Source organism: Emydura macquarii, unplaced genomic scaffold, assembly GCF_026122565.2.
Source record: "Emydura macquarii macquarii isolate MOO-44397 ecotype Brisbane River unplaced genomic scaffold, CSIRO-AGI_Emac_v2 contig_2676, whole genome shotgun sequence".
NCBI classification, from domain to species: domain Eukaryota; kingdom Metazoa; phylum Chordata; order Testudines; family Chelidae; genus Emydura; species Emydura macquarii.
Window position 1 is genome coordinate 31,825,815 of NW_027132813.1, and position 14,933 is coordinate 31,840,747.

Here is a 14,933-nt window from a genome sequence, read left to right on the forward strand (position 1 = left end):
TAACTTGCACAATTACCATAATTATATTCAGAAGTTCGGTAACTGTACATGCAAACTACCTAAATTGCTCTGTCTCATTTCCCACCACCACAGAGCAATTCCAAACACAACAGTAACTTTCAGTTATTAATCCATCAGAGCCATATTCTCCTGCAGTCTTTATGCAAAACTCCCATTGTTATCAGTGGGAGATCTACGGTGGATAGAGGGTAGCATATGACCCTGAACATCATACGGTTCATAGACCATTAAAAAAAGTGCAATATGGCCCTCTTCACAGAATGAATGACACCTGTGTGTACTGTGAGGTTTAATCCACTCCAGATAATCTTTTCACAAAGTTAATGGAGAAAAGTTTCCCCAGGAAATGCCTTCATTCCAAGGGAGAATGTTGACAGGAAGACTGCCTGTTTAAGAGAGAACTCCAACACTATTTTGGGGAAGAATTCAGGATAACCAAATAAAAACATACTATCCTTTTAAAACAGGGTGGGGTGGAAGTCAATAATGCCTGAAGCTCACTCACTGAAGTCACTACTTCCACGTTACAAACTTGAAGCATCAAGAAATTCAAGAGGTTTCATCAGTTTTCTAATGATCAACTTAATATCACAAATAACTAGACTTTTTAATGGGCAGTTTCAAATGCAATACGCCACTCAGATACCTGATAACTAAAGATGTCAGGGGAGCTAACTTCAGCATGCATAAGGAAAGCTAAAATAGCTTAGAATCCTATAACTTAAATGCAATGGACATATAGTAGCCACTATCAATAAGGTGAAAATTTTTATACTGAAAGGAAGGGGATTCCGGCTTTTTGCCTCAGTCCCTAAAGACAGAGGGACTAAGCCTGGTCTACACTGCGTGGCTCCGTCAATGCGAGGTATGTCACTCATCTAGATACTTTGCATCAAGTAACCACTCTGTCTTCACTACACTATGTCAATGGGAGATGCTCTCCCATCAACATAGCTTACGTTTCTCATTCTGAGAGTTGATGGGAGAAGCTCTCAGTAATCGATTGAGCATGTCTTCACCAGACCAGCTCAATCAATGCCGCTGCATCGATGGCTGCAGCACCAATGGAGCCACCCAGTGTAGACATGTCCTTAGAAGAGTGTCCCTGTCTCTTATGTTACCTCCAGGTAACAAATTAGAGCATCCCATTTTCACTGTTGCCTTGATCCCAGAGATATGTCCCAAAATGTTGCCAGAGTAGGCATCAAATCCAGATAAATCCAAGTCCAGTGACACCCCACCATTTCTTCATACATTAAGGCCTGAAGTGCAGATCTAGATGGTGATGGCAGTCAGCACACCCTATTGGCTCAGAGAACTCCAAGGGGATTCTGCATCAGAAGCAAGCTTCAATTGCAAGATGTACTCAAATACACTTCAAGCAATGTGCTGATAAGAGATCTGTCAGGCAACACAAGTGATCTCAGCCTGAGTTACCAGCATCAATGTTGAGAGGAACTGCATAACTAGAGTCCTGAAGAGTCCATGCCCAGGAGTCAAAACAAGACCATGTAAGGCCACAGTGGTCAAATAATAGCCTCTAGAGGCTGGCCAAAAATCTGCACTCTACAATGAAGACTTCTCTTCAATTCAGTGTCAAACCCCAGTGATGTATTAATTTGATGCAGCAAGGATACTGATTTCACTGACTTATCAGCACAACTGGATGAGAGAGTGTTGAAGCACCAATGTGAGACTGTGCCAGATCTATGTCAAAGCAGTTAGGACCAGTGCAAAGTCTTGATGCTCAGCTGGGACTCTTGACCCTGGTTCACTAAAAGTTCTACTCTCTTTGAGGGCCAACATCAATTTAACATTGCAGATGAAGTCTGAAGCCAGAGGAAACTGGCACTTACCCAAGTCTACAGCCTTGTCAACCAAGGTTCATCACTAGATACACTAAATTTGTATATCTTATGTAAATTCAGAAATAGGGGCTCACTTTTTTTTTTATTTTAGTTACAAACTTTTTTTTTTTTTTTTTTTTAAACAATGGCAACAAGAAATCAAGAAGCAAGTGGTGTAATGCAGGAAGTGCTGAAAGGAGAGAGCAGTGACCCTGGGAAGCTATTCCCATTCTTTGTATGGAGAAAGGAATGGATGGATGGAAACATAAAGAACAGTTGGTGTTCTACAACAAAGGTGGCTCCTACTTCCCTGCCCCAGAAGTCAAAAGCTTACAATTTTGAACTATGGGAGTTCCATATCAATTCTAAGAACTATTTTTGAAGCAGCAAAATTACTACTCTTAGATACATTGCTAGAATGATGTTCATTACAATCCAATTTCAGACATGAGTACCAGATATACATATTTATAGGAACCGATACATGAATCTATTTGCATGACATGCAACTTCATAAACCACCAATTAACAGGCAATGCCTTGGCCATGTATTGTGATATTGCAAACAAAGAATAAAAATAACTTTAAAATGTGGAGGTATACTTACTTAAAACCTTTATGGTGAAGTTCTGGAGAAAGGGAGGTAGGTAGAAATAATTCAAAATAGGTGATGGCCTTTTGCATGGTAACATCAAATGGGCACATTAAAGGCCGCCATTCATCTAGCATCTCCGTGGTGGCATTTTCTGGAAAATACCTTAAAAAAGAGAAATCTTAATTTGCACTTATTTTATTTATGTATTTATGCCATGCATTTTAATTTTAGAGCTCAATTGTGCACAGAGATGCAATGGCATAAGGGCCATATAGTTATAAAGAAAGAAATAAGAACCAGATCAGTAACCCAATAAATCCTCAGCCTCACTCAGCCTTCTCAAATGACAAAAAAGTCTGAAGGATGAGACAAATGGAACCATGGATCATTTCTACAAACAGTGCAACTGGAATAAAATTTCTTACTTTTGTTACAACTAAAAAAAATCCTCATGATACAGAACTGCCTCAATGCAAAGACTGTGTGAAACCAAATATTTAAGACATTTAAGACAGACCTTAAGAGAAGTAGAGCTAATGCTCTGATTTCTCCTAATAAAGCGCATTTACTTATCTGGAAGACTAGAATAGCCCTATAATGTAATATTTCTAAGAAGGAGCTGCTTACTTAGTATTTAGAATGATCTGTAGTAAGAATAGGCATAAATTTATAAGAAAAAGATACTGCAGATGAAATATGGCTACTTAAAAGCCATGCCATTAATTCCTGCAATCTCACCCATGCAAAATTTAGAATATAGAGTTTCCAGAAGTTAAATCAAATTTCACATTTTCCCTTTGACATAAAAACAAACATTATACATTAAATAAATTTGAAGCTAATAAAAGATGCCAAACTGTCAGTCTTAAAGACCAAATTCCTTCATTTTTCCAAAGAAAATAGCACTGCACAACCAGCCACAGTGCAGAATTCCGTCACCCTGCCTGCTGAAGCTTCTCAACACTGATCTGGGGTGATTACCTCTAGATACCAATCAAACCATGGTGTCTCTGCTGATAATGCTTAACAGATGTCAAATGTGGCAATGGTTTTATAATGTGGATCGCTTGCCCACAAGAAAGTGGACAATGAACATCAATATTTCACACAAGTCAGAAAAGAGCTATCAGACCTCTCACCTGCATTCCTTGTATACCCCAGACTCCTATTAAAGTCAATTAGTATAGAGTATTATAGAAAAATCTAGACCAGGATGAGAGCATATGCACTGTGGGTAGTGGATATGACTGAGGTGATATGGAAAAAACAAAATCATGGTTACAGATTACAAAGATTGGCTTAAGGTTTATCTAGTGATAAAAAAAAATGCAATGTGACTTCCCACTTAACTTTTTATTGGTTTTCAACTAAGGTTTTAGTTTAGGAAAAAAGAGTATATTTGTTTTAACATTGTGCAAAATGCTGTCCTTAGTTATTAGTTATTGCCCTTTTGATTTCACTTTAAACATGTTACTATAAAACCATACCACATGAATCTCAGGCTCATACATGTCAGTGAGAAAGCTAAAAAAATCTTTCACAAAAGTAAAATCAATCAACTTGATATATTTGAGACAACTGCTGTAGAAAAATTACTACTGGGGATTCCAAATTTACCAGAATAATGTTTTACACTCTTCTCCCTCCTCCCACCTGCCCCTTCCCTCCAAACGTAAGACTTTTAACCTCTAACTTAAAAGATTACTCTAAACTGTATCAAAGAAAAACAACAGACCATTCCATTATGGTATAAGCTTTCAGGATAGCAGGACTACGGAAGCAAGAATTTATTAAACTTATTTCTATTAAGCAGATAAAACACGCAACTTTTAAGATTAAGTTAAACAATATTTCCAGGAAAAAATAAATAAAAACAGGATGTGTTGTATCACGTCAACTCTGATAAAAAGTGTATCATATTGGTTTAAAATGATGAAATAAAATTAGTGCCAAAAAACAGGAGGCTTGTCCAGAAAATATTAACAAAGGATTTTTCACTAGAACAAAGGCTTTTATCATATACAAGTTACCAAATATAGTTCAACTTTGGAACTTCAACTACTAAATGTTACGTTGGAGAGTAAGGGGGAATCAGAAAGCTTATATATTAAGTTGTCTATGCTATTTTCTTATAAGAACCCCCCAAGGAGCTAACATGTTACAGAAAAGAAATACTAAAGGCAAGTGTTTCAGAAAGACTGGAAAATAGTTAAGTACTTACGGTCGACAGCTTTTCACAAGTGTTTTTAGAACGCTTTCTACAGAACTGAAACAAAAAAGAAAAAGGAAATTTCATTAGTATATTTGAAGTACAGCATATAATTACAAACAGTCAGTTTATTATTATTTAAAATCTAAGATGGTAATGATGCAATTAGACTCCATCTGTGTACATGCAGTGGCTAATCCTTTTCTTCCGTACAGACCTGACAAAGTTTAAAAGTGCTTTTACTCCTGATTCTACTCCTTATTCCTCTCTAGTATTAACAGTTCTTCAATCAAGAGTGAAAAATTAGTATCAAATTAAACAGTAATATCTTGCATTCTCTTATGGACTAACAAATAGAATCAACATAGTTTTTATGGGTACCTGAAACTATAATAGAAAAAAAATCACATAATAAGAGTCAGTTAAGATAGGTAAATGTACTGAAATATATTGCCCTGATCTACTTTTTTAGATTTGCGTTTGTTTTTTTTATTAAACCCTTATGCACAACCGAATCTAGTGCATTTGAATACATTCCTAACCAAACAAAAGAAATGAATTAACTATAACTCACTAGTTATTTCTCATTTCCCCTGACACTTAGCAACAGCTGACTGAACAGGTTTTCCTAGCCATGGGTAACACCGTTTTTATCTTCTAGAGTAAAAATGACTGTTTTTAATAGCAATTTCCACATGAACCTTCACACATGTAACATCTAGTTCTGTCAAACCTTTTTTAAAAAAAATCAAAATAGTAAATGCTTTCAAAAAGGTGAGGAAAGAAAAATCATAGAAATGGCACTATGAAAAGCAATCTGTTTTTACTTTTTGCATGGCTTTGTATTAAACATTCAATTTCAGTAAATACAATAGTAGACAATTGCTAGATTGCATTTTGGTCAGAGGCCATTCTCTGAATAAAAATATTCCATGAAATCAGAACATCATAGTATTGTACATGTATTTTACCCTCTGCTTAAAAGTAAAACAAATGCTGCATCCCTACCCTCACCACACCAAAAAATAAAATATAAAAATGCAGCCTTGCCCATGACAAAGAGAATAAAGATAGATCAGTGTCCAATAAAAGTTCCGATGTCCAGTTAAAATACCTTCTGTGTTCTCCATATGAATATTATACTGTACACCTGAGTAGTCCCTCAAAAAGGAAATAAGACTACACTTAAACTCACAAAAAAAGAATACAAAATGGATAAGGCACTTTTTCACAGTTAAGCCTTTGAAGTATCTACCAGTCCTGCTACACCACCTCTCAGTTCAGTGCAAATCAGCAGTTTCTTTCACCCCCTCCCTACAAACAGTACTGCACTTCAAGCAGCACTCTGTAGAAGGCAGAATTTTGCAGATTTTATTCAGAACTCATAACTTGCCAGAGTACATGACATCCCTGCAAGGAAGCTGGTGACTTACTAAAACAGTTTCTAATAGCCACAAGAATATGAATGAACCAACCACCTTTTTTGCAAATAATGGAATAATGTGGAATTTTCAAATGCTGCTAATACCTAATACATAGACTTTGGATTGAAGCCACCATTACACTTGAAGAATCAAATCACTGGAAAACAGTCAGGTCTCATTATATCAGCTGAAAAGAGTTCCATAGACAACAAGGAAGGCCTAAATCGGCAGCACTTCTAGAGAATTTTATAGTAAGATGTTGAAGATTGACATTAAAGAGGATTCATGCTGTGTTGAAAAATACCACCACATTCCACTCAAGCAAAAGAATGGCAAGAAAGAATTTGAAGACTGCAAAAAGGGGAGCTGGGCAAAGATGAGAATCATCTACTCATGCCAGAAATCGCAGACCAGTCTTGCTGGCCCACAAGTTTTAAAGCAGATCTTCATCAACGAGGGGTGAAGATTTTAATCTGACGATCATAGCTTTACAACTCAAGCTAAAAAAATGAGCTAGAGGACATCAAATATGATTTTGCCACATAAAAAAAGAGTGGAGGCAACAGCCCCGTGTCCATTTAAACTGCATGTTAACTTCAAGACAGTGCATTCTTTGGGGATTCCAGTTTGACTGTCCCATCTGTCAGAGAAAGGGAAAAAATAATACAACAGGAGAGAATAATTCAGTCCGTGGAGTAACTAGTTACGGTCTTCATTTTTGCCTTTAACAAACTCTGCCTCAAGCCTCTGAGCAGTGGCTTGTGTTTGTTTCATAATTTTTGTTTAGATTTAGCACAGTCTGCAAGGGAGAACTATTTACAATATCTATATTTACCAGGCTAGCAGATTTTTGTATGCAGCTGTACCACTAAATACGATGCAGGTCAGAAAGCAACAAATACACAAAAATTGGCCACAATGGATCAAACCTACAGCCTATCAAGTCCAGTGTCCTGCCTACACCAGAGGCCAGTATCAAATGCTTCAGAGAAAGGTGCTAAAATCTCTGTAATTGAGACTTAAGAAATAACTTCACGGGGAAGTTTCTCCCTAACACTTTCTAGTAGTTGGCTTATGCCGTGAAGCGTGAAGATTTATATCCTTTATAAATATCCTATATAATGTTAGCTGTGGATATTATCAATATAAATCTATGATTATTTTTTAAATCCTACTAAACTTTCTTTGAATTTTTTTAACCCATCCTTCTCTGTTTCCTCATTACAAAAAGTGGACTGGCTTGTTTATTATTAGCAGTCTTGTAACATATCTACCGTTATTCAAAAAAGCCAGGTAAACCCCTGTCCCTGGACATGTTTTAAGTATTGTGGGGTTTATTTTCTTTATGTGGAAAGGGATATATGATCTCTCTAACCTGTGATATCTAACTTTGGACTCTTTAAAGACTGAATGTACATTTGTTTAAAAATAAAAGGAATTAATTAAAAACCTGATACTATTGTCTATATTTAACTAATTATCAAAAAAACAGAGAAATACACTGCAACGTAGAGAAATATACTATACTACTATACGGTGGATGCACAAATGATTTAACAACAGTTCTTGAAGAGTAGTTATTAATATCTCACAGTCAAGCTGGAAGAGCATGTTGAGTGGGGTCCCACAGGGATTTGCTCTGGGTCCAGTTCTAGTCAATATCTTCATAAATGATTTGGATAACGGGATAGAGAGTATACTTATAAAGTTTGCAGACAACACCAATCTGGGAGGGGTTGCAAGCGCTTTGGGAGGACAGGATTAGAATTCAAAATGATCTTGACAAACTGGAGAAATGGTCTGAAATAAACAGGATGAAATTCAGGAAGGACAAATGCAAAGTACTGCACTTTGGAAGGAATAATCAATTGCACAAATACAAAATGGGAAGTGACTGCCTAGAAAGGAGTACTGCAGAAAAGGATCTGGGGGCTATAGTGGATCACAAATTAAATATGAGTCAAAAATGTAATACTGTTGCAAAAAAAAGCCAATGTCCATTCTTGGATGTATTAACAGGAATGTTGTAAGCAAGACTCAAGAAGTAATTCTTCCATTCCACTGAACACTGATAAGACCTCCATGGGAGTACTGCATCCAGTTCTCAGCATCACACTTCAGGAAAGATGTGGACAACTGGAAAAAGTCTAGAGGAGAGCAACAAAAATGACTCAAGGTCTAGAAAACATGACCTACAAAGTCAGACGGAAAAAACTGGGCTTGCTTAGTCTGGAGAACAGAAGATTGAGGGGGAACATAAGTCTTTAAGCATGTAAAAGGTTATAAAAAGGAGGGTTTTAAATTGTTCTCCTTATCCACTGACGACCAGACAAGAAGTAATGGGCTTAAATTGCAGCAAGGTAGATATAGGTTAGATATTAGCAAAAATTCCTAACTGTAAGGGTAGTTAAGTACTGGAACAAATTACTAGGGAGGTTGTGAAATCTCCATCATTGTCTAACCTAGTCTTAAAAACCTCCAAACACCTGTCAGAGAACGTCTAGATAATACTTGGTCTTGCCTCAGTGCAGGACACTAAACTAGATGACCTTCCAGTCCTACATTTCTACGATTCCTCAGAGTAAATACTGCCGTACTAAAATTTCTTTCTGAAGGTTACTTGTATTTTATACTGACATCGGTACAAATGATTTCTACATTTTCATAACCGGTTTTAAAAAATAATTTTCACTGACAAAAATCCACAGAAGCCAAAACTGTCAGGCTGCCAGGAGCATGTGTTTCACACTGCCTTTTCTACTTTATTTTTGCACCTTAGTGTAGTTTCTAGTCCCATTATCCTTGCTCTCAACCACTTTCCACAAACTTTAATATTTTGTAGTAAGTTAAATTCATTTAAGTGACATGCATTTCTAAAGCTATATAAACATATTTTTGTCCATATTCCAAGTACTAATTATTTAAACATTAAATTCACCTAGTGTTTCGACCTTTGAAATATGTTTGTTGGTTAAAGTAATTAGCAGATAGCCATTTTTCTCAGCCACTTCACACACAGTATATTGTTCAACAATTAGAAAGGTTTAAATACAGTGCGACATTCTCATAAACCGTGGTGTAATGTTAACATTGATTTTCCAATACAATTATTTATGCAGAAAGTTACACCTGGGTGACAAGTGTTACAGTCTAACAGAACATGCAGAAGATAACACATCAGCCAGAGCTGAACAAAAAAAAACAATATCCTTACCACCTATGTAAAACATTAAGCACAAATGTTTTAGGTGAAGACAAGCCTGGTCGATATGAACTGAATGTAAAAAAGAAAGATGTAAAACATGACATGGAAAACAACAGTTCTATCAACAAATATAGTGTAAGATTAATGCTAAAGGCAGAAAATATTTAAATGATCATGGCAATATTTAAATAATTAATCCTTCACATACAGCAAAGGAATTCACTCAAATTTGAAAATTTAAACAATGTTGCAAAAACACCATATGAGAACAAATCGCACTGCATGGTAAACAGGATGCCATAAACTTCAAATCTAGTCAATTAAAAGCAAACGTCAAAAGCAGATATATCACTTCCATTTGAAATCCTCCTAATTTTTGTGCTTTTATGGTCATCCCCTCCCCCCCCACCCCATCCTTCATATTTTCTCTCCCTGGTTATTGTGTGGGTTTTTCACACAGCAAAAGAAAAAGAAACTAATTGACTCTACAGGACAAACTACATATTGTCAGTTTCACTTGGTGCTGGCAAATCCAAAACTATTTTTTTCTCTGAACTTTTAGATACAGTAATCCTTTAGGTATCACTTGACACAACACAAGGTAAACAATTTTTAGAAAGAACAGCAAATATTTAAATTTAGCCATGTCCCGTTAACTGAATATTTTTAATTCAGACTACATATAAATTATCAGAAGAACTTAGTTACATAAATAATTTGGTTGTTTTCTCTTCATGATACCCAGATCACAGGCAGGGTCCTTTTCTAGGTTTATGGAAAAGTGTGTGTCAATTACAATTATTGAAACTTGTTTTTTCCTGTGAAAAACTTCAAATGAGAAATTCTCACTCAAAAACGTTCATGGAAAAATTTCAGTTCAAACTGCAGTTTTTGTTTCAATTTGGTTTTCAAAAATCAATTTTTTGTCAAAAAGTTCTGAATTTGTCCTCCTTTCTCCCCCTCATTTCCTTTTTGCCACTGAGTGCAATAAAATGATCATCATCTAAGGCTTTTCCTTCATTTTTCCTCTCCATTTCCTTTTTGCACTCTTCTCCAAAGTTGGAGACATTTTTAATAGACAAAATGAAATGTAACTGTGCTATTCACTAACTCGTCAAAAGTTAAGGTTAGTGTTTCCCATGGAAAAATGAGGTTTCCACAACATTAGCAGCACCTTCCTGAAAAATTTCAACTAATTCTACTTGTATGAATAGGCAATAATGGGAATTGGACAGAGAAGATCAAGAAAATGTAACAGAGAGTTTTGAACTTTTATCTGACAAAGGAGAATGGAAAGTTCAATAGGTAGCCAAAGATAAAACTGTAAAGTTTGTGTATACTACGTGGCTGCAAAATAGGCAATAAGCTCATGATAGAACAAAGAGGTTAAAATGATCTGTACAGGCCTCAGTAGTGAATTGATAAATACCAATTGTGCTGTATGTTTACTGTAAATACAGACTGCTCTATGGGTGAGGTTCAAAGCGCAGGATTTGTGTGTACATGAATTGAGAATGAATGGATTGCCATTTTTGAGTGGTTATACGAAGAAAACATTACATATTAATGTCCCCTATAATCAGACTTCACGCAGTGTAAACTTGCTTTATGCAAAAGTAATTTGCAATTTAGACATTTTCAAGGTTTCTTTCCTCTTAAAAATAAAATAATTTGTTTTCTAAAACTTTAAACTTTGTAGAATAATTCCATTTGCCCACAGCATTGTATTAGTATTTTGAATGTATAAATGAATACATAATCTTCCCCAACAGAAAGCATTTTATTTCTCTGTGTGACACACATACATTTTACATATACATTTCATATTTTTTTTTGAGAGAGAGAGAGACACGTCTATTTTTTAACTCTTGTTGTGATATGGAATTTAAAAAAAAGATTTATGCTGAATTTCATTACAAAAATTTTATCACTGCAGTTTAATAAATTGTGGTTTATTTTCCCAATGGAAGTGGTTGAAGACCAATCACTTAACATATTTAAAACTGAACTTGATAAAGTACATAAAAATAAAGAAATACCATAACAAATAACTATTCACTGTCTGTGGGATGAGCAAGATGTCTTTTTTTACCCTTTATTTCCATGAATTTATAAAAAAGGTCTAAATATATATTTGCTTATTTACTGTACATCAAGATCTAAATATTAAAAAAGTAATCTGCAACCACATTATCAGTGTTCTAAAGACCATTTAAGACAAAGCAAGTACTTCAAATAAACTACAATAAAATAAAACTTACTTAGGAAACCAATTTAATCCAAGGTGTTCTGTTTTGGAATACAATATCCTCTCTAACATTTCATAAAGTGGTCTCCATGGTAACTCCAAATCATCTCTTGAAAGAAGTTCTTTTTTCCTAATTTAAGAAAATAAAGTGCACTCTGGGATTAAACATTGTCTTTACCAGCACTCATCATACATTAGAATACCTAAAAACTGAACCGCAGAAAGTTATTTGAACTTTGTTCATTTGTCTTCTTTCTCATTATTGCTACTAATGACATGCCAAACACTATTCACTTACAAGCATTCTTTCAGGGATACAAGACATGCCATAACGTCTCTACAAAAAATTTGCCAAGAAATTATGTTACTCATTAATAAATACTTTCATTGACATGTGACACACACATCCCTTAATAGTTGCTCTTAAACTTTATTTTTTCAGACCAATTTATTTTTGGAGATTGCAATCTTCTTACAGGATTTCTATATCAAGAAAAGCAAAACTAACATATGCTATTTAGCTCTTTGACCATTATTGAAGGGACCAGTTTTTTAAAATTTGCCTCTGTCATCGAAGATCTGCACAGGGAAAAGGAAGTGAAGTAATCTGTATGGGGCCAAACTACACAGTAAACTATACTGTAGGCCAAGCAGCAAACGTTCAATTTATGGATGTAAATATTTAAATAGAAGAATGTCAGCAAAGGGTACTTACTTTAACAGGTTTATCAACAGACGTGCAAATCCTTGCATCATGCTGATCTCCAGCTTTGGAATTGTTACTAACTCATACAACAACTTGATAAAAAGCACATGATCTTCTTTGCTAAATTTTCTCCCATAGAGTCGGATATACCTACAAACAAAATATGAGTCAGTATTGTGCTTTTAGCATGTTCATCCCACCAAGGAACTGAGCCAGACCCCATCTAGGAACCTTACTGTTTAACGGTGGAGGAACAAAGTAAAAACTACCCAAAAATTTTAATATTAAGCACAAAGTCTTGTCAGTAAGCTAGGCAATGAGAGAAGATCCCGACGCCAGCAACTAACCATGGAAAGGAAAGAACTGAGAACAACATGACCCTTTATAATCCCTACTCCAAGTGTTCAGTGCCAGATAAGGGCATTCATACAGTCCAAATGAGCACTGCTTTTTCAGAAAGTTCCTGAAGCTCAGCGGCACCAAGGGTAATATCCCCCAAGGGGAAATATACATACCATCTCCACAAAAACCTCATCATTCCAACAAGTTTCATCACTCCTATTTTATATATACTCCTGTAAAGAAATAATACCTAAAAAGCAAGAACCAGTATGAGAATATCCATCGCCTTCTGAATTGGATACATCCCAGAAGGACACAAATAATGGATCATTGAAGGGAGAACTATCCAGGTGGAATGTCATCCTGCCACAGAAGAGTAAAATGCTCTTAACCTCTCACTCAGAAAAGCTGATGGCAGTGCAATTTCTTTTATTTAATTAGTATAAGGCAATTCACGTTTGTTCTCGCTCCCACTCCTCCAGTGTCTATTTCCCTTTACCCACACCAACATTAGTATGATGCGCTGAAAGCGTGTATGAGCATGGGGAATTGTGATGGGCAAGGAAAATATGCATTAATTTGCGTATGTGGAATAGTCAAGAAAAAGAACAAGTGAAAGTGTGACAGATGGTGGTGGGGTATGAACAGGTGCACTTTCTCTGGCACATTCATGCTTGCTTGCTTTCTCTACCCACCAGGGTGGATAAAAATCAAGGTTCTGTTTTGTTTTGTTTTTTTAAACAAAAAGTTGGATTTTTTTTTTAAATTTTAATCAGATTTTTTTTATTTTTTTTTTAAATCCTGAATAAAATATTAAATTTCTCTCTCGTTTAAAAAATAACAGTTACAATTAAATCTCATCACAAACATGCTAAACCTACACTTACAGCCTCATAAAAATGAATTCATGGCTCTAGTCTGTCCAGCCTAACTACAAGCTCTTGCTTCTTGAAAGTTCTGGGCTTTCAGTTTCTGTTTCTCAGCAGACTAAAGTCACATATGCAAAGAAAGACACAGGCTGGATAAGATAGTTGTTGTTCTGTGCTTATGTGGTGGTGGAGTGGGACCAAGTAAGGCAGAGGAGTTAGTTAAGACACTGTCTTAAAGATAGAGAGACAAAGGACGGAGGCAGAGTAAAAAGGAACAGTGGAGTGGACTGGAAAGAAAAAGGGAAGACATTATTCAGTACACACACAGCTTCCCATATTCCCCCACACTTTTGCCACAGAAAAGCTATCATGGCTTCTGGGCGTAAGATAGACCCTATGTGAGAATATTTTGAAGAAATTCCTTCCCTGGGTAAAAAAGGAAAACGTGTCAAGTGTAAGCAGTGCAAGAAGAAGATGCAGGGCCTCGTTGCAAAAATGAAACATCATAATGAAAACTGCTTACTGGGAGAAAATGATGCGGATGAAGATGTGGATATGTCTGAAGAACAATGTGGATCAACTAGTTAGTAACTTAAGTAATTCACTTTGCAATGCATCATTCTTCAAGACTCTCTCAATGCCTTTTAGTATAAGTGTAAACTTGAACAGTGTGCAAGAAATACTGAGGGGAAAATGTGCCAGTTTAAGCCTTGATGGGTGGAGCAATGTACACAATGATCCAATAATATGTGTCTGTGTGACAACAGAAGATGGGGTTGCATATCTTTCAGAAACAATAGATACATTGGGAAATGCCCACACAACAGAATATTTAAAAGAAGTGGCAGTGAAAGCTGTAATAAACTGTAAACAAAAATTCAACTGTCACATGCACAGTTTTATCACAGACAATGCTGCAAACGTGGCAAAGATGAGAAGATACTTAGAAGAAGAAACAGAAGGATGCTTCTTAATAACATATGGCTGCAGTGCCCATTTAATGCATCTGTTAGCCAAAGACTTAAGTACGTCTTCTCCAGAAATAAAAGAAAATGTTGTTGAAGTTGCAAAATACTTCCGTAACGACCATTTTGCTTCAGCTTCACTGAAGAGAGCAGGAGGATCCAAACTAATTCTCCCTCAAGATGTTTGATGGATTTCTGTGGTTGATCATTTTGAACAATTTATTAAGAAATGGCCTGTTCTCATAAAACTTTATGAAGAAAATTGTGATAAAATAGATGGAAGTATCTCATCCAAAGTATCTAACATTGGATTAAAGAGGAATGTAGAGGATATGCTCAGTATACTGAAGCCTATATCCATATCCTTAAACAAACTTCAGAGAAATTGTTACTGCATTGCTGATGTTGTCGAAATTTGGAAGGCACTTCAAGTGACATTGAAGAAAGAAATACCTCACCAGAAAGTTAAACTGCAGGCAATAAAGAAGCAGATGGATCAAGC

At 35.8% G+C, this 14,933-nt stretch overlaps 1 protein-coding gene across 2 annotated transcripts in view; it reads right to left on the reverse strand.

Annotated features, from left to right (window-relative positions):
• The window catches only part of PSME4 (proteasome activator subunit 4), a 158,882-nt gene that overhangs the window by 120,804 nt on the left and 23,145 nt on the right, over positions 1 to 14,933 (reverse strand). Inside the window, exons 2-6 of one of the 2 annotated variants that reach the window (XM_067565143.1) lie at positions 12,265 to 12,405; positions 11,563 to 11,679; positions 9,311 to 9,370; positions 4,685 to 4,729; positions 2,476 to 2,625 (exon numbers count right to left, since the gene is read on the reverse strand). In XM_067565143.1, the coding sequence (XP_067421244.1) occupies positions 2,476 to 2,625; positions 4,685 to 4,729; positions 9,311 to 9,370; positions 11,563 to 11,679; positions 12,265 to 12,305 (413 nt within the window). In that variant the 5' untranslated portion in view covers positions 12,306 to 12,405. The remainder of the gene's footprint in view (positions 1 to 2,475; positions 2,626 to 4,684; positions 4,730 to 9,310; positions 9,371 to 11,562; positions 11,680 to 12,264; positions 12,406 to 14,933) is intronic. The other variant, XM_067565144.1, reaches the window with a different exon arrangement.